This window comes from Dermacentor albipictus, chromosome 2 (assembly GCF_038994185.2).
Source record: "Dermacentor albipictus isolate Rhodes 1998 colony chromosome 2, USDA_Dalb.pri_finalv2, whole genome shotgun sequence".
Classification (NCBI taxonomy): Eukaryota; Metazoa; Arthropoda; class Arachnida; order Ixodida; family Ixodidae; genus Dermacentor; species Dermacentor albipictus.
The window spans coordinates 202,679,232-202,700,543 of NC_091822.1; the positions used below are offsets into that span (position 1 = coordinate 202,679,232).

Consider the following 21,312-nt stretch of genomic DNA (forward strand, 5'->3'; position numbering starts at 1 on the left):
ACACAGTATTGGCTGTGTTCACAGCCAATGCTGTGAACCATATTGCGATAAGCGTCTTCACCTATCTGTTTCACACTGCATGGGGTGTAGTGCCGTTGGAAGCATACTGTGCACATTTGATAGGCAATAACTAGCGGTGGGCTAATATTTGAAATTTCGAATACGAATAGAATATTACACACAAATATTTTGTATTTGAAAGTGAACTATTCGGTACGTACAAATATCAAAGCTAACCAAGTCTTTTGCTGCTACTGACTGTTAAAAGTATGGCTACTGCTCTCCGCCTGCTAAACAAAGTACCACAGATTATTAGGACAACGACAAAAGCTTTTCATGCAGTGTTGGAACAAAATGGGTAATGCAAACGGTGTTTTCGGTATTGCGACGGTGTCGTACTGAGTGTACGAGGTATTTAGAGGACATAATGATGACTCCACAATAGCAGCCTTTATAGTGTTTTTATTATTGTGTGGCTGCTTGTTAGTCTTGTTCTCAGTGATGCCTGTCATGCATAGCAGTGTACAGGTTTAGATATTCGGAACTAGGAAGCTACATTAAGGGTGACGTGACTGCAGAAGCTCATAACCAGATATCCTCGTGTCGTGTAAGACAGTCTGATACCTTGGAGTGGTGCCTAATGAAATGTGCATAGATTGCTTGAATATTAACTCTGCCACTCAAAGCCGCTTCGCAGTGCCCATAATAAATTTCTCAGCGTCCTCACTCATCATGACCCCCATGTGCTGGAGAATCTCAACCACCTGAATGGCGTCTGACCACTGGCAGCGCCTATTTATCTTTTTCACAGACTTTATTGACCAAAATCTTTGGTCTCACACCAAAAACAAAGGATTTCTCAACATTCAAGAAAGCGGCCATCTCCAAGTCAATGTGGTCGGCGTGGGAGAAGACTATGCGAACTTACGAAGTCATCTCCCACGTCAGACTGAAAGCTGGTACCCTGGAATATATGGGCTGGATGGATAACTGAGCAGTTGGTGTGGATGAAGTAAAGTACTTAGAAAGATAGATTGAGAATGGTAATGGTTATGGCGATTGCAAGTAGTGTCCTCAAATACCTTACGCGCCTGTTACATGAAAACCAGTGATTTGTGCTTGTAGTCTGTAATTTAGTGTTTCTTGCAGTCTAGTCATGTGGCATTTTTATCTTTTATGCTACAATTAGTGATGTTTTTTTTTGGAATGAGCCCTTTTACATGTGTCTAGGGCACACAATTTCTGCAGCAGCTCTTTTTTTTTTCTCTTCTTTTCAGAAATTTGGATCTTCTTTTAACAACTAGTTATCTAGCGTTTTTGGAATGATAATCATACAGCCGCCATTCATTCTTGAAAAGCTCGTTTGCAACCAGGCTCTAAAGACGTTGAGAGACTATTTGTGCAGTTGTGTTATTGACAATTTGTGATCTTGTGTTTAAAACTGATGCTTATTATCTGTGATAGAAAGCTGTTCTTTTCTCACTAGTCGATACAAGTGTGATACCTAATTTTACTGAAATAATTATTCCTGTTGTAAATATGTACACCTGCGTTTGACTATTCTATATTCTATTTGATATTTGATGCTCACTATTCATATTCGATTCGTATTTGAAAATATCATATTTTCCGACCTTTATCGATAGCCCGAACATGGTGCTGTTCCGTGCTGCAGGGGGCACGAAATGAGCATTATTGTCCACTCTGGCCCACCAGCTCAATTTCATTTCAGTTGCCATCTTAAAATACTATGCAATAGTAAAACAACAGCATGCATCTTGGGTTGCTCGGGCCCCTTCAGCGCCACAACGATTCCTGCTGAGTGGGTGCGTCAAAATTTTCCGCTAATATACTGTATTTAATCGAACATGATTAAATATGAATTGAGGAATTGCAATTGCAATGCATGCTCACTGACCTGGAGAGGCAAAGCAGAAGGGTGGGTCTGAAAATTAATCTGCAGAAAACTAAAGTAATGTTTAACAGTCTCAGAACAGCAGTTTACGATAGGTTGTGAGGCCCTGGAAGTGGTAAGGGAATACATCTACTTAGGGCAGGTAGTGACCACGGATCCGGATCATGAGACTGAAATAACCAGAAGAATAAGAATGGGCTGGGGTGCATTTGGCAGGCATTCTCAAATCATGAACAGCGGGTTGCCACTATCCCTCAAAAGGAAAGTGTATAACAGCTGTGTGTTACCAGTACTCACATATGGGGCAGAAACCTGGAGGCTTACGAAAAGGGTTCTGCTAAAATTGAGGACGACGCAACGAGCTATGGAAAGAAGAATGATGGGTGTAACGTTAAGGGATAAGAAAAGAGCAGATTGGGCGAGGCAACAAACGCAAGTAAATGACATCTTAGTTGAAATCAAGAAAAAGAAATGGGCATGGGCCGGACATGTAATGAGGAGGGAGGATAACCGATGGTCATTAAGGGTTACGGACTGGATTCCAAGGGAAGGGAAGCATAGCAGGGGGCGGCAGAAAGTTAGGTGGGCGAATGACATTAAGACGTTTGCAGGGACAACATGGCCACAATTAGTACATGACCGGGGTAGTTGGAGAAGTATGGGAGAGGCCTTTGCCCTGCAGTGGGCGTAACTAGGCTGATGATGATGATGATGATGATGCGACCACAATCCGCCTCTTTCATGGCGCGACGGTGCATGCGCCCTGCCCTAGCAGATTAGTCGCGAAATGTTTTGGAAGGAAGGCGCGCGCGGCCGCGCGGCCAGATATCGGGGGAAAGTACCCCGGAAAAAAAAAAGCGCTGGGACGCGCGCTGTTGCAAACGCTCGTGCCATGTACCACGTTGAAACTCTACTCGTAGCTCAACGTCGGTGCAGTGCCGAAAACGTGCGTAACGCTGCAACTCCACTTTGAAACAGAAAAGGGCCTGCACCGTGAACCATGTAGTTGGCGCCTTGCATTGACGGCCATCAAATTTATCGATAAACGCCTACGTTACACTTGGGCGACACTTCAAAAACACGTTGCTGACACAGTCTTCTTGCAGCGTCAGCCTACTGTTGCTGGTGGTGGCAACGCGGGCCTGACTTCGTGTACTGTTTTAAGGCGTGATAACATTGGATCGATACAAGACCGACAAGACACTGACGCCGACGATTGGCCGATGATCCAGCACTGTGTCACTGAGTCCGTTCGATCGTAATAAGCCTACAACGACGCAACCGACAGGTGCGAGTTGTCATATAGCGCGACGAGCTTTCGTGTCGACAGCACCGACAAAATCAGCTTCCCGACCGTGATAGCTTGACCGAACCCTACGCGATCGGCCGTCCAACCGACAAAGCGATAGCTGCAGCTCGTTCACTTGTACATATAATAATTCGTGCTCAAAATGCATCGACATGCCTTCGAAGTTAGAGTGCACGAGCTTCAGTCCTCTCAAGCTGTGCAGGTGAAGTTTGAGCCAATGTTGATCCTGTTTAGCGAAGTTTGGGTTAGGCCTGACCCCGTCGAGTTCGTGCACCCGCTACCGATGGAGTTGGACTTAAAAGTAGCAGTCAGGACGAAGGAAACCGCTCTTATAGTTAGGTTGCGGCCAGATAGCGATTTGATAACTACTCTTGACTTTGCACGGCACGTACACAATAAGTGGCAAGTGGTGACACAGCGCTGTGCCAACATCTTGTACTTTGCTCACCGTTCCCGAACGCTACCGGTCGCATTCTCGTAGATGGTGGGCCTGTGTGTGTTGTTATGCTGACATTTCTTAATTCCAAAGAAGCATTGTTTACCTCTGCATCAAACGGGAAAGAAGAAACAGTGCATTCGATACACCTGCATAAACTCGCTCTGTTGCCAACGGTGTCAGCGATGGCATCCGCCTTTTCGCGAGAGAACTACACGGCACATAAGTGGGTACTTATGTCGAGCAGTCTCTAATAATACTTTATAGCATGCGCAAACTGTAAGTATGATGATGTTAAACAAAACCAAGAATCGGTAGTAACAGCCCGTAATAGATATGTGTCTGGATCACAGTTGCACTTGTTTAAGGGACTCGGCCGGTCATACCGACTCGTCTGTATGTTTTGCTACGTTTTGAGATTATTTCACATCCGCGATGCGCCGTTTCTACAATAACCGAAGTTAACAGCGATCTGAAGCTGTAGATGTAAACAAATGCACCGCTTTGACAAATCCCACGTGGAAGGCTGCGCTCGAAGGCTTCTTGAATATGCGAAATGTTTAGTGAATGTGTAAAACGAATACAAAAAGCGATGTGCAATCGCAAACGTCAGTGACAACGAACTCAAAGCAGCTGCGTCGGCAGACGGAACTCAGCGTGCCTTTATCAACCGCGCTGTTACCACAACAGCGCACTCAGGCCTGTTCACCCACTATACTCGATGGGTGAACGACATGCTGCCCCGGAAAAACCATTAATAATTAATCGCGATCCACGAACCGCACCACCGACGCACACTCAACATGGGCACAGGCACACACATCAACCGGCGAAATTCCCGACACCCTTCCAAAACATTTCCACCAGTGTGCGTCAGAGGGCAGCACAGGAACGTGAAAGAGGCTGATTGTAGCACAAAGGTCGAGTTTTCAGCCCACGAGATAAAAAAACATAAAACCACAAATGTAACACGAGACGAATGGAAAGAGAAATGGCACCTTTATTTAAGGAATCGATTCGGTAACACATTCTTTTCACTTATCGTCATCTCCTGAGGAGGAGGTGGAGCTTTCCTTGGGTGGTATTCTTGGACGATCAATTTCGCGTGACTCGGCACCAAAAACATCCCCAACAACTGTTTCTGGCTCTGTGTCAATCTTGTTATCAGTGCAATTATGAGCGATGCTGAAGCGAGTCAAGTCTCCGAAACTATTTTCGAAAGTGATCACCTGAGAATCAAGTGGTCGTGTCATCAGGCTCCTTTGAGATTAAATATTTCTTAAAGGGCCCCTTACCAGGTCTGGCCATATTGAGCTGACAATCACAGAGCATACATTGCGTGATTATGATCGTGTTTGCAAAGTATTATATTGCTACGCGCCGCGGAAAGATCTGAAATTTCAAATCGAACGCCGTTTTCCCTTCTTCTCGAGGCTGCCGTACTCCAAGCTGGAGGATGATGTACTTGTGCTAGTGCGCCTACATACATGTGTTTGTGCTGCGATGTGCCGCACACAATTAGCCTAAGCAGCGCCGACTTCATCAGCCACGCCAAGTCGGGGCAGACTAGGCCAAACACGAGCTCCGAACAACGATCTCCAATCACGCCCCAATCGTGGCATTGCACAGGTAATACGCACTTGAAGCTTCACACAAAGTATTTATTTATTTGGCTGAAAGTACTGCAGCAGTGTAGCCTGCGTCTTACTGGCAGCCGCATGCTTAAACAAGGAGTCCTCAACATAGTATAAACAATCCACAAGCAATTGGCGGTTGCCCTCTATTGCGCCACAGCAGCGGTGTAGAAAGGCCAAAGTAGTTACAGCCTAAGTTGAAGTCAGGAGTGGGGCAACATCAGCGTTTGCGAGATCAACCTCGTCAGTGTCTTCACTTGGCTGCTACTTCTGCTGTGATCTCAAAGTCCATCGATCGAAGCATTTTGAAACACTGTCAGTAACAAACGAGAAGAAAGGGGGCTAACCGAGGGACCCGATTTTTATTAATCATATCATGAGAAGCCAACAAACAAGGACGCCAAGGACAACATAGCGCAAATTACTTGTACTTAATAATTGAATTAAAGAAATGATAAATTAATGGCTATGAAAGTGGATGAAAAAACAACTTTCCTCAGGTGGGGAACGATCCCACATGCTCACATTACACGTGCGAGCAGTGCTTTCCGATATGTCGTCCTTGGCGTCTTTGTTTGTTGGCTTCGCATTATATGATTGTCAATAACAAAGTATTAAGCGGCATATGCTAAGGTGTTTGTGAGTGAGCCTAGTTAGCGCACACTGTTGTGCGTCTTTGCGGATGCAAACCACTAGTCCTCACGAGGCGTGGCAGGCGCATGTGAGGCGGAGGCAGTGTGGCAAATGCAGCACGTTGTTGACGTTGCTGAACTAGCTAAGCCGCTTTCGCATGCCACTACGTTCAAGCAGTCGGGAACATCCATCACACCACAGCTATCTTCGAGAGTGTTGCGGGAAAGTTCACCGCCTGTCAACAGAGCGCACGTGGTCTGGGGTGGCGGAGTTTGATATATCCATTTTATGTCCGACCCTGTTCGAAATAAAAAATTAAAAATGCATGCAATTTTCCAGGTGATATAGAAAGTGTTCGATATGTGCAATAATTCCATATACAGGGTCCATTATGAAAGTAATGTGCATGATTTTATTATGACATGACTGTCCATGGCAGCGCAGTAAAACTGGTCAGGAAATTTGGCGAGGGTTCTCCCCTGCCAACGCAGTCAGTCGCTAGTTTACTCCAAGCAGTGTGAGGTCTGCACGAAGCTTGCGCTGAAAGTGTTGACAGAAGATCAGAAAGAACTTTTAGTTTCTGCTGTCAAGAATTGTTGTATTTGATTCAAAATGAGTCAGACTTTCTTAACTCTGTCGCAACCGGCGAATAATCCTGAATGTTCAAGTACGACCCAGAATCAAAAAGGCAGAGCAGTGAGTGGCACACAAAATCATCCCCCCGCCCAAGAAAGCGCAAATGAGCAAGTCTCGCATCAAAACGATGCTCATTGTCTTCTTTGACGCCCTAGAAATCGTCCATGTTGAGTTTGTACCTCAGGGAGAAACTGTCAACTCGGCCTTTTACCTGGGGGTGCTCAAGAGATTGAAACGCCGGTGCCACGCATGAGGGCTGACATCAAAGACACGGTCAAGCTCCACCATGACAATGCTCCCAACCACACATACTTCATCGTTACCAACTTCCTAGCCTGGAGCGGCACCCCGGTGGTCTCCCATCCCCCTTACAATCCCGACTTGGCTCCGTGCGACTTTTTTTTTCTTTCCCCGACTGAAGAGAGCGCTGAAAGGAAGCATTAGGAGAAAGTGGAAAACATCTAAAGGCATGTTACAGCATTCCTGAGAGACATTCCCGTCGAGGACTTTCAGGGTGCCTTCCAGGCATGGCAGACGCGTCTCCGCAAGTGTATTGATGCAGAAAGAGAATATATTGAAGAATTTTAACCATTTGTACAGGTCCGGTCAATAAATCTACTTTTCCCAGAAAATGCGCATTACTTTCAGAATAGACCCTTTATGCTTGCTCGACATATCGAGGTTTGACTGTATTGGTTTCAGTCGACTTGTCCATGGATTGAACGCAATGTTAAAATACGCGAAATTTAGAAAATTTGTTTTAAAATACATTCTTGTGTTATTTGAATGTAACATGACGGTCTAGTTCAAGCAATGAAAATCATGAAAAAAACTCTCATTACAATCGAGTAAATACGCTACCTTTCTCAAAGAAGCACCCGACCCAGGCTGAATTCAAGGAGTGCAAATGTAAGGGAGGGCTTGTCGAAGCCAGTGCGAAAACGACAATGTGTGTATCGGGCCACTGAAACCCCGCCAGCCCGGTGCATGTCGGCGTCTTGTGCTGCAACGATTCATGCAAAGCTTCGCATTATGTAGATATCAACTACAGTTGAGTCTGTCAAATTCTTTAGTGACTTCAAATTGTATGTCTTCCCAGTTAGTATGGTTTATGTTTTTTTTTTTCCATAACATGAACAATTTTCTACTGCATTATCTAAATGCCATTATTCTTCCTGGCCAGAGTGATTCGAGGGTTCTTGTAAACACAATTTTGACATTTTTACTGTATGCCCAGTCCGTTGTAGCACAACTTAAAACTGTTTAGAAAGGGATATGCATTGCAGAGCATTGACTGTTTCATTTCAGAGAGTTTGGCGGTGTGTCAATGGATTTATAGACATGTATGTAGACCTTTATGATTGTCAAAAGAAAGAGTATAACAAGATGTGCATTCTCTCTCTGGCTTGAAACACGTATTAAGGGCTGAATGCACATGCATGCACAAAACTATTACCGTTTTTGATAATTCCATTATTATTTTGGATGCTTCAGCAAGCTTTCAGAAGTAAACTCTTGTTAGTTTCTCTTTTATATATCCCTTTTGAAGTCATTTCCTTTGTTTTGTGCTTCAAGAGAGTTCATTTATACTGAACCATATAAAGCCAGCCGGCACAAATTGCAGCCTTGCTTGTTTCAATTGTTTCCTTTTATGTGATCAGGTAATATAATCGTAGCATTGTAGTTGTTAAACCAGCATGGGAATAATGGGAAATGCAGTTTTTGGAATGTCATACGCTGACTTGCAGGCTATCATACAAATTCACTTCTCCTGACTCTTACTTTTATTCTCGTTTGTGCTGACTTCACCTTCCATGTACCTGTATCTTGGCAATTTATGCTATTGCTCAAAGCTGTGCAAAATTTCACGTATTTTGTAAATTTTGTATACTCTTTTATGCGACATTCTCACACAAGTGTGGTGGCACTGCCATTGGTAGTAGTTAGCTATATTGAGTTAGCAGATAGTAAGAGTTTACAATGCAAAACTTCCAACCTTGCAACCTTGTGGCAGTTCAGAGCATCTTAGTATGTTGCTTCAGAGTGAAAAAGAAAGCACTCATGCATACGCATCCATACAAACACCCACACGAACAGTGCTTGTGTGAAAAAGTGGGAGGTGTCCTTTCATGAGGTGTTTATGTGGGTGTTAGTGTGTGTGAGTAGAGCACACTAAAATGGAGGACTTGGTCCAGCGGACACCACGGCAAGCACCAAGAGTGATGCAAAAAAATGCTGAAATGGTGGCAGTGTTGCCGCTGCCTTATCCTGAAGCTCTGGCTGTTTCAGATGTCCCATTGGCTGCGATGAGCTCATGGGCCAGGTCACTGTCGTCTGCTCGGTGTGCTGTTCTTGGGTCGCTTGCATTGTTTCCGTCACTCTTTCATCATTTTCTTTATAACATGTCAGTGGGGAACGAAATAAGTCTTTCTGCCACCGAATTGCAAAACTAGATAGAGCAGAGGGAAACACCTGCCCACACTCCATGCAACTGTTGCAGGGCTTCTGACAAGACATGCGTCCGGCTGGCATGTGGGCCAGACGCATGAAAATGCCTCTAGTGAGTGCATGCGTACATCCGAGTGTGTTCTTTTGTGCTCTGAAGCATTGTTGCCATAATTTTTTGCAATGTGTCACTAAAGTGAGATGAAAAAGTGGAAAAAAAATTAGATGAAAAATTTTGACATAACATAGGCATTTGGGCAAATAGGCTGTAATATACGCTAGCACGGTGCTTATCATTTATTAAAAGGTCTCATGTTTGTCTAGGATCCATGTGAATAAGGAATTAACAGCGAATTTACCAGCAATACTTGGATAATAACAGTTGATGACAGCCAAAATTCAAGCATTTGCCTTCAGATTGTCAGGTTTGAAATGCCACACAATGCAAATGAATGCAAGCAACTTGATTTCCCTAGAACGCAAAGGCACTTGGTCAACATTATCTCTGAAAGTTTTCTCGTTCTCGGCACTCCTGAAAGGATAGCAAAATTCTGCAAGACGTTCAAGGTTGCATGTTAATACGGAAATGACAATTATGTGACCTGTATGCAGGCCAACTACCATACCTCTGCCCCTTTTTATACCTGAAGGCGCTTTGCAGTACTGATTTGTCCACAATCTATGCCATAAAGAAGCAGTGTGTTCTGTCTTGCATGAACAAGCCCAGTTGCTCTTGCGTATAAGCCTTGTTAAAGTCGATCTATCTTGTTATTCAGCTGCTGTGTTCTAAATCTCACAATAAAATTTTTAAAAGTTCACCAGTCGAAAATATTTAGTAGGGGTCTGCAATTACCGAATTGTAGATGCTATTTAATTCTATATTGAATCGAATCAAGAAATAAAAGATGAATATAAAATCAAATATAGAATATTGCAAGATTATCGCAAAAGTGAATGCTTACACATTTTGTGTAAGAAAAGACAGTGCTGCACATCTCTGGAGTCTCCTAGCATATTGCATAACAAGAATGTAATAATTAAGCTATCAGTAACTTGGCTATACAGAAATCAAGATATACACTATGGTCTACTCTTATTAAATGGAACTACAAATAATATGCAGGCACTGATTACAGGTCAGTTCTAGTACACGAGGGTTAGAAAAATATTTTATTTATCAATAGAATGTCTGTTGAATAGAATCAAATGCTTTTTTTCCCTCTGTCGTTATGTTCTACTGAAGACGAATAGGGTTCTCAGTTCAATGACGTATATATACGCCACCACGAACAAGTACAAAATCGTCAACGCCGTATATTTACGATGCCATCCGTACATTTAAAAAGCATGCCAATTTCCTAACTTTTTCTATCCTGGCATGCGCTGCCACTATGTGGGAATACAGGAAATTTTTTTCTCGCACCTCCCTCTCTCAGTTTTTGTTGCATGGTTTGCTTTAGAGCTAGTTTGCTCCGGCACGTCTATGTACTACCGCTCGCGCATTGGTGCGCGCGCACTGACGGGCGTCGGTTTGGGTTTTATTCCACGGGCACCATACCAACGCAAAATATTTTTTTCTCTCCGTACGGTCACCCTGGAAAAACTACGGTAAATTTTTTTTTGAAATAGGTCCCTCAGAAGAATTGGATTCTGCAATAAAAAAAAATCGACCCTGGGCGGTTGCATATGGTGAAAAAAAATCAGCCCTGAAAGGGTTAATAGTGGACCTGTGTTTTCTGGCAATCTTTTATTGCATAGGAGGTATTGCTCTTCAATTTTTCTCCAAAATACAGAAGGGATTTTTTATCCTTGTGGCAGGTGGGTTATCGTGAGGCCAATCTGCACAACAGAATTAAGAAAGGGCAGACCGTGCATCAGGTGACTCCATCACTGTTTCACGCGTAGCCATTGTTGGCACTGTGCAAGTTGACCACGGTCAGTGCATTTAATAGAGAGCCCATTGTTGGCACTGTGCAAGTCGACCACGGTCAGTGCAATTAATAGAGAGCAGGTGACTTTTCATTGTTAGGTTTGGCTTAATTTGCCGCTGAAATAGGGAGGGTCACAGCAAAATTGTATGCTGCCCCCCCCCCTCTCCCTCTTCTCTGTCCCTGCAAATGTATGCAGCCAGGCAGTTAAGGCACTAGTCACATTACACTTTAATGCCCACCATGTAAATCCGAAGGTAGTCTTGTGACTGGTTGCTTGATGCTACAGAACGATACTGATCTGCGTCTACAAATGGCTTCAGAAATGAGAGGCCACCATATGGCGCATTGTAAAGGTGGCGGCCATAAACAACTTTGTTGCCAAACCGTACACGCTTTCGTTTGTGAGGTGGTTTGTTGGCTTTCAGAGTGTCATGCAGCTGCTCTGAATAGAACTGTGTCGATTCGGCACCAAATTGGAGCTTTAGCTGGTGACGCAAGATGAAGCAGCATCGGTTAGGCCTAATGGCCTAGGCAGCGTGGCTGTGGTGAAAATTTGTCGCTGCTGAGGTGGGAATGGGCCACAAGCCCTCTCGGAAAGCTTGCTGCTAATACGTTTGTGTGGGTGGCTCATCAGTAATGAGTCCCAAATCATGCGTTTGTGTTTGACAGCTGCGAAAATGGTGTTAAGTTCGTCGCTGGGTATACAGTATGATTTGTGTGCCTTTTGGTGACTAATTGGCCTAATCTCCGCACATGTTTCTGCACTTTCCGAAATATGTGCTGCTTTTATTGCTGTTCCGCATCGCATTATTGTTTCGATTGGCCCTGATGACCTGGAAAAAAATTGTACCGAGACAGGGGGAACAGGCCAATGCCACTCGATTCTGCCAATTGTGGCATTCGGGCAGAAGCGCTTGTAGAGAGAAAATCCGCTGCCGCATCAGCCAGTATGGCCCATCCGCAGTGTGCTTGGCGTTCATTTTGTGCTGAAAACAATGAAGTGAGGTGCTTGCTTGCTTGCCATCGATCACAAGGGGCTCCACAACACGCGCAGCATGCGGCATGGAACAGATGGAACAGTAGATGCTCGAATTGCTAATCAAATTATTTTAATGCTCACTATTGAGTATTTGCACACCCCTAGTATTTAGTGAAAGTGGAGAACCCAGACCATTGAGACCCTTTCATATCGGTTTTGTAAAGAATAAAAAACACAAGAACATGCACTTGTGAGCACACTGTGGATACTCGCTTCATCATGGTCACAGAGCCTACGTGGCATATAGCCAATTTCCGTTGCTTTCCCCAGCACAGAGTAGCCAGCCAGTGCTTACACTGGCTAACCTAACTATATTCCCTGTCCTTTTTTGCCCTCATCAGCCACTCACATGTAGTTTTTAGATAACCAAGTGCATTCTAGAAGCGTAAAGCAAATTTCCTAACTTCAAAGTTGCTGAAATGTCAGCTGTTCTACAACATCACTAAAAAAAAAGAAGGTCGCTGGTCGCTAAATTGAAAAATTTGTCGCTGAGCAGACAAGAAAGTCTGTAAATCTATTGTTAAAATGGCTATACTGCTCTGCAGCAACATATTAAGATGAATTACCAGCTAGCCCAGCTACAAGTTCTAGGTTCAGAGCATGCTCCTCACTTGTAGTTCTGAACTGTGTACAAAAGGTATAGCCATGGAATGTTATAGTGGTGTGTTATAGCATTATTGTCACTAGAAAGGGCATTTATACAGCAATACTTACGATGTATGCTAAGCCATCAGGTGAGCAGCACTGTTACTTCCCATTACTGTTATGCTAGTTGAGTCATGCTACTCAAGAAAACTGTACAGGTGCTAGTGCCGTGTTCATCTCTCGAACAAGCTTTATAAACTGAATGCTTGCAGTTAGCAAAAAGAAACATGCTGATCCTCAAGCTACTTCCTTGCTTGTTTCCTGCAAAAATGCTCTTGAATATGCGCGGGGCACCTGTTCTTGTGTTTTTACTCTTCATTTTTTCTCAGTGTAAGCCGGAGCAAGTGCAGGCTATCACCGACTGCCCAGACACTTCTATGGGAGGCTCAGTCAAACTGAAGAAAGATGCCTTGCACTACCGAACAGGCGATGTGATTACAGTGCTGGACAAAAGGTGAGACAACCTGATTGTCTCAAACTTTTTTAATTAGTTCACAGCATGTCAGATGTGCAAGTACCATTTGTAATCAGCAATATTTTTTAGTTTTTTTTTTTCTTGAAACTAACCTTTTTAAGCAGCGCTGTATGTTTCCCCAGTATTGTGTATCTCTGGCTTCTACTTCACGGCTACACTGACAGTGTGGGGTTTCCGCTGTGAGGGCTAAGTGGCTATGGTGTTGCGTTGGTAAGCACAAGGTGGGGAGATCGAACCCCGGCCGCAGCGGCCGCATTTCAATGGGGACGAAATGTAAGAATGCCCGTGTTTTGCGCATTGGGGGTACATTAAAGATCCCCTGGTGGTCAAAATTAATCCAGAGTCCCCCACTACGACGTGCCTCATAATCAAATGCTGCAGAGGTAAGGACAAAGGCAAGTTATGCAAGTGCTGAGCTGTCAACTACAGATTTATTCGAGAGAAGAGTTGAATATATATACATCATACTGCACATGTGCCTGCAAGGCAACGAAGCAAACATGGCAACTTAATACAGTTTCTATCAATTTTTCTGAAAAAGAAAATAATAAAAAATTACTAAACCAGTGAGAAACATGACTAAAACTGGCGTATTATAAAAGTGATGTTTTTTGGAAGATCTATTTAAGGGGCCCTGACACACCGATCTAACTAATCGTAAAATGGCCTCACTATTGGAGGATGTCACGTTCTGAATATCCTGCTGCAAAAATTTTTTTTTCGAGTCCAACTATAAGTGGAAGTCATTGCAGTGATACCTGCCTTGTGTGTCACAGTATCTATGTTGAAAGCTGATCTTCTACCCACCGTGGTAGCATAGTGGCTTTGGTGTTGCACTGCTAAGCCCAAGCAAACTGTATCAAATCGCTCCTGTGGCCGCTGCATTTCAATGGGGGTAAAATTTAATATGGTAATGGTAAAATTAATCCGGAGTCCTATACTATGGCATGCCTCATAATCGTACCGTAGTTTTAGCACATAAAACGCCAGTAAAAGGAAAGAAAAAAAAACTTACTTTCTGCAAAACGTGTGGTAGCAGCACTACCTTCAATCTTTAATACTATTACCAAGATTCAGCTCTGCCCATTCAATGGTTAATAAAAAAAAATGGAATTGCAGCTTTGTACTTTAGATTGGTGATGGTCAAGTCATGTGACTACAGGATGGCTGGCAGCAAATGAGAATAACTTGACATACTCGGAGACACTAAGTACCCAGACCGTGCGCTGCCTTTGATGCGTGAAAAGCTTATGCGAGAATTGAAAGTTGCTGTAAAGGGGTACGATAAAGTGGCAATAATGGCAAAGGACAAAAAATGGTAGTGGTTGCACCATGAGTCCCATCTGTGATTGCGTAGGTTGAAGCAGGTGGGGTCCCAGAGTGTTGTTGACATTGTTTTTTCAGCCAAGAACAAAAAAAATGGCACATGCACAGCAGGCTGCAAGTGCATTGAGCAAGCAGCACAGGTGAGGGATGCCTGCACTGTAAATGCCTGGCACCAAGCTCGTGCCCTGCATTGCCGCTGTTGCCTACAGCAACCCTCTGCTGTGCCCGGGGTTTGTAGAGGATGAGGAGGGTGCCGTACGAGCATGCAATGCATTGCCTTGACTGTGGATGTATTGCATAATTTGTGCGGACAAAAGGTGAAGCTTATCATATACTGAAGGCATGCCTATCACTTAGCTTTCGATAACTTTTTGACAAAACAAAGCATCAGATTGTGCCATTACACGATACTTATCTGCCTTGCTGTTGTACTAAAGGTTTTAGTTTAGTTACCTTTCTTTTTCCCTATAAAATTGATCGCAACTGTGCTCAGTTGTCATATTTGCTTTGTTGCTTTGCAGGCACACATAAAGTGCAGTACACATATTAAACCGGTTTCCAAGATAGATCTGCAGCTAACCATTCACTTGTGTTGTCACTTGCCTTTGTCTATTAGCCACGTGGGTGACCAATGGCAGTGCTTCAAATGGCACTGCGAACAATGCTCCAGTGATGTTAGCCGGGGTATTTGCCTTTGTCGTCTGCTATGCTCTGGTTTGATTAGCTTCATTTTCATGCATTTGCTACCGTTCTGACTTTGTGCTTGTCTTGCATGGCACTCACAAATTACCATCTGCGTTTTTTCTTATTGTTAATTTTATAAATGCCAGCATTAAGCGGACAACTAATGATATATATTTAATGTACCTTCTGTATAACCACGGCACGGGCTAGCCCAGTGGCTATGGCATTGTGCTGATAAGCTCGAGGTTGCTGATTCAACCCCAGCTGTGGTAGCCGCATTTTGATGGGGGCACAAACAATCACGTGTACTTAGATTTAGGCGCACGTTGAAGAACCCTAGATGGTCAAAGTTAATCCATAGTCCATTACACTGTGCCTGATAATCATATAATGGTTTTGACTTGTAACATCCCAGAATTGAATGTTGTTACAATAAAAAAAAAACTTTCTTTTTTTCACATAATCACATGCCTCCCGGGCAAAGACACAATCTCGGGGCTCAGTCATAAAACATTGCACCAAGCGAATAAATGAGTCCATGCAGCTTTAGAAATGAAGCACGATCGCAGAGCTAATTTGCAGAATTTTGCGTCGACTAAGCATCATTGTAATTAAATATAAATTTTACATTTCGCTCATAATCCTAGTAACTTGGTGGCGCATGTATAAAACTTTTTCTGGCAAGAAAAATCACATTATTTTGCTGACATGTAGTTTCTCTTGTACATTACTTGCACCGTGCTCTTTGATGTTTTGCAATCATCACGCATGCTCTGCACCGCTTTCTTGCAAGTAAATATTATTACCACTTCCTAAGGTAAAAATTTTGTTTGTTTTGGTTAGCATTACACTATTTCTGTTCAGTGCACTTTCAGACTACCAGAAACCACTCGGAAAATGTCACTTTATCAGCATAAGAATAACAATATTATGTCATATATCAAAAAATAAAATGTATGAGAGACTGTGAAAATTTTATTGTGCCATTGTATGGTTTCCTTTTTTTTTCTTGTGTATTTAGTGTTCCAACTAATTATTCAGTCAAGTACCAGCAAATTTAAACTTCTCTCTTTTTCTTTAGTTTTATATACGTATGACATGCTTGCAGAACAAAGTACCTTGAAATGGTCATCTGAGCAATGGTTGTTGCCTGTTTTTGTTATGTGATAGCATAAATTCTCATCGCTGGACAAACATTGCCTGCGAAATGTGCTTGCAACTAATGGCAAAAGCAATGAAAGGGCTAAGCTGAGTCAACTAACATGCAGGGTAGTGCTGTGTCATGGTCGAAGTAATCAAGTTTCATTAATATTATCTTGCGAAGGTCAGCACTACTGCACAAGGCTATGCAATTTTGTTTTGCCTATGAATTTTGTCCGCCCTTCTATCAGACATTCCAGACCCCGTATTGCTGCAATGCCGTTAAAGGAGTGCATGCATTAACGCACCAGCAACCACCTAGTTTCCTAAAAATGGCATCAAACGTCTTTCATGATATGCTCAACTCACTGGGCAGCAACAAAATTTGAATGTCTATGGCAAACCGAGCAGGCGACCAAACACATGGCACATCCTGTACAGACAAACACAGTATTACAGCACAGATACAGTAGCTGGAGGTCAGACGCTGCAGTTAATCTTCAAAAAAGGGCCGACAAATCATTGAATACGCCACAACAACTTAGCAGCAATGACTAGAAACCAATGCCGTACACGCACGTGTATAAACTGACGACTAGCATGCAACACCATGAGCAATCCAAACTAAGCATGGTGATGACGGAGACTTCCCTTGATTTTGCAGGAAATAATGTTGTGGAACATTCAGTATAGACTTTTCTACACACCTGCAGACTCTCATTTCAAAAACAACTCAAGCAGAGCAGGTTTGCCAAAAGCGTCAAGTTGCCTTGCCTTCTCGTAGTGAGTGTGTGCGCAACATGGCAGCTTGTCATGTGCAAGAGGGCAAGGGAAAACACGAGTAAGGCAGGGGTGGAAATTCAACACAACGAGTAAAACGAGAACAAGGTAAAAGCAGGAGCTAACATTTTGACAAGCGGACTTGACTTTTTCAGCGTAAGAGGGCGGGCACCACTCAAAAATCTTGTGGCTAATATCTTCATAGCACCTTTAGTGCTGCCATGAACCTGTCCCAACTTGCCCTGTTTTCTCTGCTCTTTGGCTTCTAGTAACACAACATTTTTTGCTGTCAGAAGTCCTAGTTGCTGCAACCATCAAAGAAACCTTATGGTACTCTGAAGCCTAAAGACATTGTTGAGGGAAGTGACGAGGTTGCAAGATGAATCAAGAACAATAAATATGGCAACAGTTTGCCCTTGTTATTTATTTATGTGGTGAATTAAGCTTATTTGGCACCACGTGATGATATTGAATAAACTAATTTGAACTCAAGAATGAATTCAAGAATAAAAAATACAATTGGGTATCTGTAGGTGGAAGGCATGTGAATATCATACGTGATTTTGCAATAAGAAAGAAGTGCATTATAATTACCTGGCACAGTCACTGTAGCTTTTACAGACAAAATCACTGTAATTTATACAGTTGTTAGTGCACTTAGTTTTTGAGTGGCATTTTTCAACTGCTGTGAATGCCGCATCAATGATGTGAGCCTGTTTACAGGCATTCTGATTGCATGGTCACATAGATATTGAGACTCGTCCTTTGCTGAAGGTGGTGACCCCACATTATTGGTGTTAAACAGTGAAATGTGAATTCCTTTCCAATCGCATTGCACAGAAAGACCCCTTTGTTTCATGCTCACTGCATCTGGGGAACTGTGATGGGTTGCCACTGGGTTTGCGCGCAGGGACACATGGATAGTGTGCAGATTTCCAACCATATTCCTTAAAGAACTCAATTTGTGGAGCTAAATAATATAGGCTTCTTGGAAGAACATAGTTGGAAGCCCTATGCTCAATCTTTCAGTAATAATAGTTGGTGCAGGTTAACATAAAAAAAATTAATATGATGTTGCAGCACACACTGTGTACAAAAACTCATGAGCACATGGAAAGGGCTAACCACCATGCATACCTTTTGCAACTGCGAGAACCACTCCACAAAGCAGTACTTGCGGTGTTCCAGGCCTGATGCATGGTCCCTGTGGAAAGGCGTCACAGCTTCGGGAAAGACTGGTTTCTTCAATCCGGCTGCTACAATTGCATATCTGGGCCACAATCTGCCTTCAAGTCGTTCTAGTGGCAGCTTCACCCGATGGGATCCTCGTTCTGGTGCTGGTGTAGCCTACGCCAGTGGTCGGCGCAGTCGATTGCGGCCTGAAATGATTTCAGGCCCCCAGGTTTGTCCACCACACTTGCTTTAATTGCATGCTACGTGAATCCATGCTGCCTGACTAGTTGAAGCTTGTGAGTTTGTGGGTGCAGTATAGTCGGACCTCATTATCATGTAAGGGGTATGACAAAATCATTATAATTTCCCTTAATTTTAATTTAAATGCAGGCATATAAAATTTCATAATAGTAATGCAAGAAGTTCTTATTAACAAATATAACGAACCATTTTTAGTTCATGATTAAGATTTACTGGACACTCTATGCCGAATAACTGTTTCGTTACCGCTCGTATAGAAATCGATCAATTTGATTGACAGTTTTTCTGCACATTGCTAAACATTTTCGTTGAAATTCTTCGGCTACAACACCATGCACCGTCTGAAATGACAACTGAAATTTAGCTATTTGTCAAATCTCACAATTTTTAGCAGATTGAGGAGTCTGAAAAAATTACTTTTATTGGAGGTATCGTGGAAACCAGCCTCTACTGCTCCTAGAACTTCTTAAAAAAATAAAAAAGACTAGAAATTTCGTTTAAAACAATTTTTAAACATCAACAGTGAGGACACGGAAGCTTTGCTCTGGTTCCCATATTTTTGATCCGACTTGTAGGCTGTTTTAATGATGTCTCAAACAACGGTAGCTGCTCATGAGTGTGTGTTATTTAGAAAATTGCGTTCAATATCAAGCGCAGCTTAATTTTCCTCACTGTGGGTTGTTTTTGTCTGTCAGAGCTTCGAGAGTGTACGTACAAATTATTGTGAGCAATCCTTGCCATCGTGTAAACTTCTCACTCTCACAAGAGTTTGCAGTCAATTTGAGACTAACCTTAGACCAAAGCTTGACTAGCTGTCCGATTTCTTACATTTTGAACATTGCCTGTGCATGTGTAGAGGCGGTGTTCATTATTGTACAATATTGTGCAGCACTCCACATTACTGTACAGCACTGTACAGGAACTGAGCAAAGCATGTGGGGGCTCCAGCGCCAGTTGAATGTGTGCTGGACCATCTTGCTTGCACAGAAAACTGATCGAACACAGTAATCAAGTATAAGGAGGCGTCTGTATGCTCCATGACCTGACAACCATTGCTTCGCCTACCTAAAGAATGCAGTAACCAACAAACCAGGTGCTTGCTGCAACAAGTAAGAAGAAATGTCCCCTGTACAATAAGAACTTACCAGTTTTCACATTTGCGTAGCTACTGCTTTTTCGCATAGCATGGGCATCACTATGGCTAGTATTGACACCAGCAAATCTTCATAATAATTTTTATTATCTTACTTACAAAGGTTGGAAACTAGGAACCAGGTGTATATTTTGTATGTTTTATATTTTTTACTATCAGTACTTATACTAAAACTAGCAGATTATTACTTTCATTCATGTTCCTTGAGGTGCTTCGTTGAAGTTTCACATAAGAATTCATAAAAAATTGCCTAAGCAATTATTACTGCTATGCATTGATTCAAAACACCAGTGATCGGGATATAATTTTATGTATCACATTATATGCTGCAACTACTACGTCTCAAGTTAAAATTCTAATACCTAAGAGCACCGAAAATGAGCACATTTCTACCACTAACGATCCAATCTGTATTCTTCCCATATTCTCTAAAGGCGTAGAAAAGATCATGCTTTCAAGAATCTTACCATTCTTTAACAAGGATAAACTTCATGACTTTCAACATGGTTTCACACATCTACCGATCGAGACTGCACTCTTAAGACAAAAATAATTCCTAATGAAAGCCTTCAGCCAGAAAGAAATTTTAATAGTTTTTTGTGTCAACTTTTCATAGGCATTTGATCTTCTAAATCACTCTATTCTTCTTTCGAAATTACAAAAGTATGGTGTCTGTGGCATTGCTCATGACTTGTTGAATTCTTACCTATCACATAGGATGCAGTATGTTCGCACAGGTACCGGGATTACTTCCATATAGTTATTAAAATCCGGTGTTGCCCAGGGAAGCATCCTAGGGCCATGGTTATTTACAGTCTATGTTAATGATATTGATACATGCATATTGCATGTTTCTTGTAAACGATGCACGCGGGCACCCCGACGAAGACGACGGACACTCTCAGTCCTGCGCCATTTCATCCACGCCCACTTGACCCCACCATTGACCAACTAGCCCTAGCGATATCTCTCATTCAGGCAGTTGTGCGGCAAGAATTTGTCTACCTCGGTTTTCCTGCTGCCTTCTCCGTCTTCTGACCTGACGCCCTACCAGCACCGACAGGTAACCCTCACAGTGATCTGTATTCCCCTCCCAGATACTGCAACCCTACCGAGTGGAGAACTCCGGAACGCAAGCCCATTTGCTTCCATTGCCTCCACATTGGCCGCATCACTCACCACTGCTGCACCTCCTGGATGTCGCCGTATTCGAGCTCCTTTTCCCCGTCTCCTCGCCCATATGCCGACCCGCACCATTGCTCGCCTTGCCGTATGTCTCCTACCTCAGGCGTATCCGTCGACGACAGTTGTCCTGCTTGCTCGCCGTCACCTCAGCGCCGTTGGTCCCCGTTGGCCCAGCCATGCCGCTATTCGTCGCCAACCAATTATGGACCCTCCCAGACAAAAAACCGGACCATGCAGCTCCTGGGGCTAATGCTGCATTATCTTCGTCGTGTCGAAATCCTCCATTCATGCTCCCAACAAACCAGAACTTGGATGTTCACATCGACGGTGTCCCTTTGACGGCATTAATAAATACTGGAGCCCAGGTGTCCATAATGAGTTGTAACCTCTGTTGTTGACTGAGAAAGGTTCTCACGACTCCTACTACGCCAGCCGTACACGTGGCCGATGGTAGATCTATTGAAGTCACTGGAGTGTGTACTTCCCGTATCAGTGTCCCCGATCGCCACGTT

At 43.2% G+C, this 21,312-nt stretch overlaps 1 protein-coding gene across 1 annotated transcript in view; it reads left to right on the forward strand.

The window, feature by feature from the left end:
- Ack-like (activated Cdc42 kinase-like) overlaps nt 1-21,312 on the forward strand; it is a 240,229-nt gene that overhangs the window by 152,800 nt on the left and 66,117 nt on the right. The window contains exons 9-10 of the mRNA XM_070534618.1: nt 12,953-13,077; nt 18,217-18,430. Of these exons, the coding sequence (XP_070390719.1) occupies nt 12,953-13,077; nt 18,217-18,430 (339 nt within the window). The remainder of the gene's footprint in view (nt 1-12,952; nt 13,078-18,216; nt 18,431-21,312) is intronic.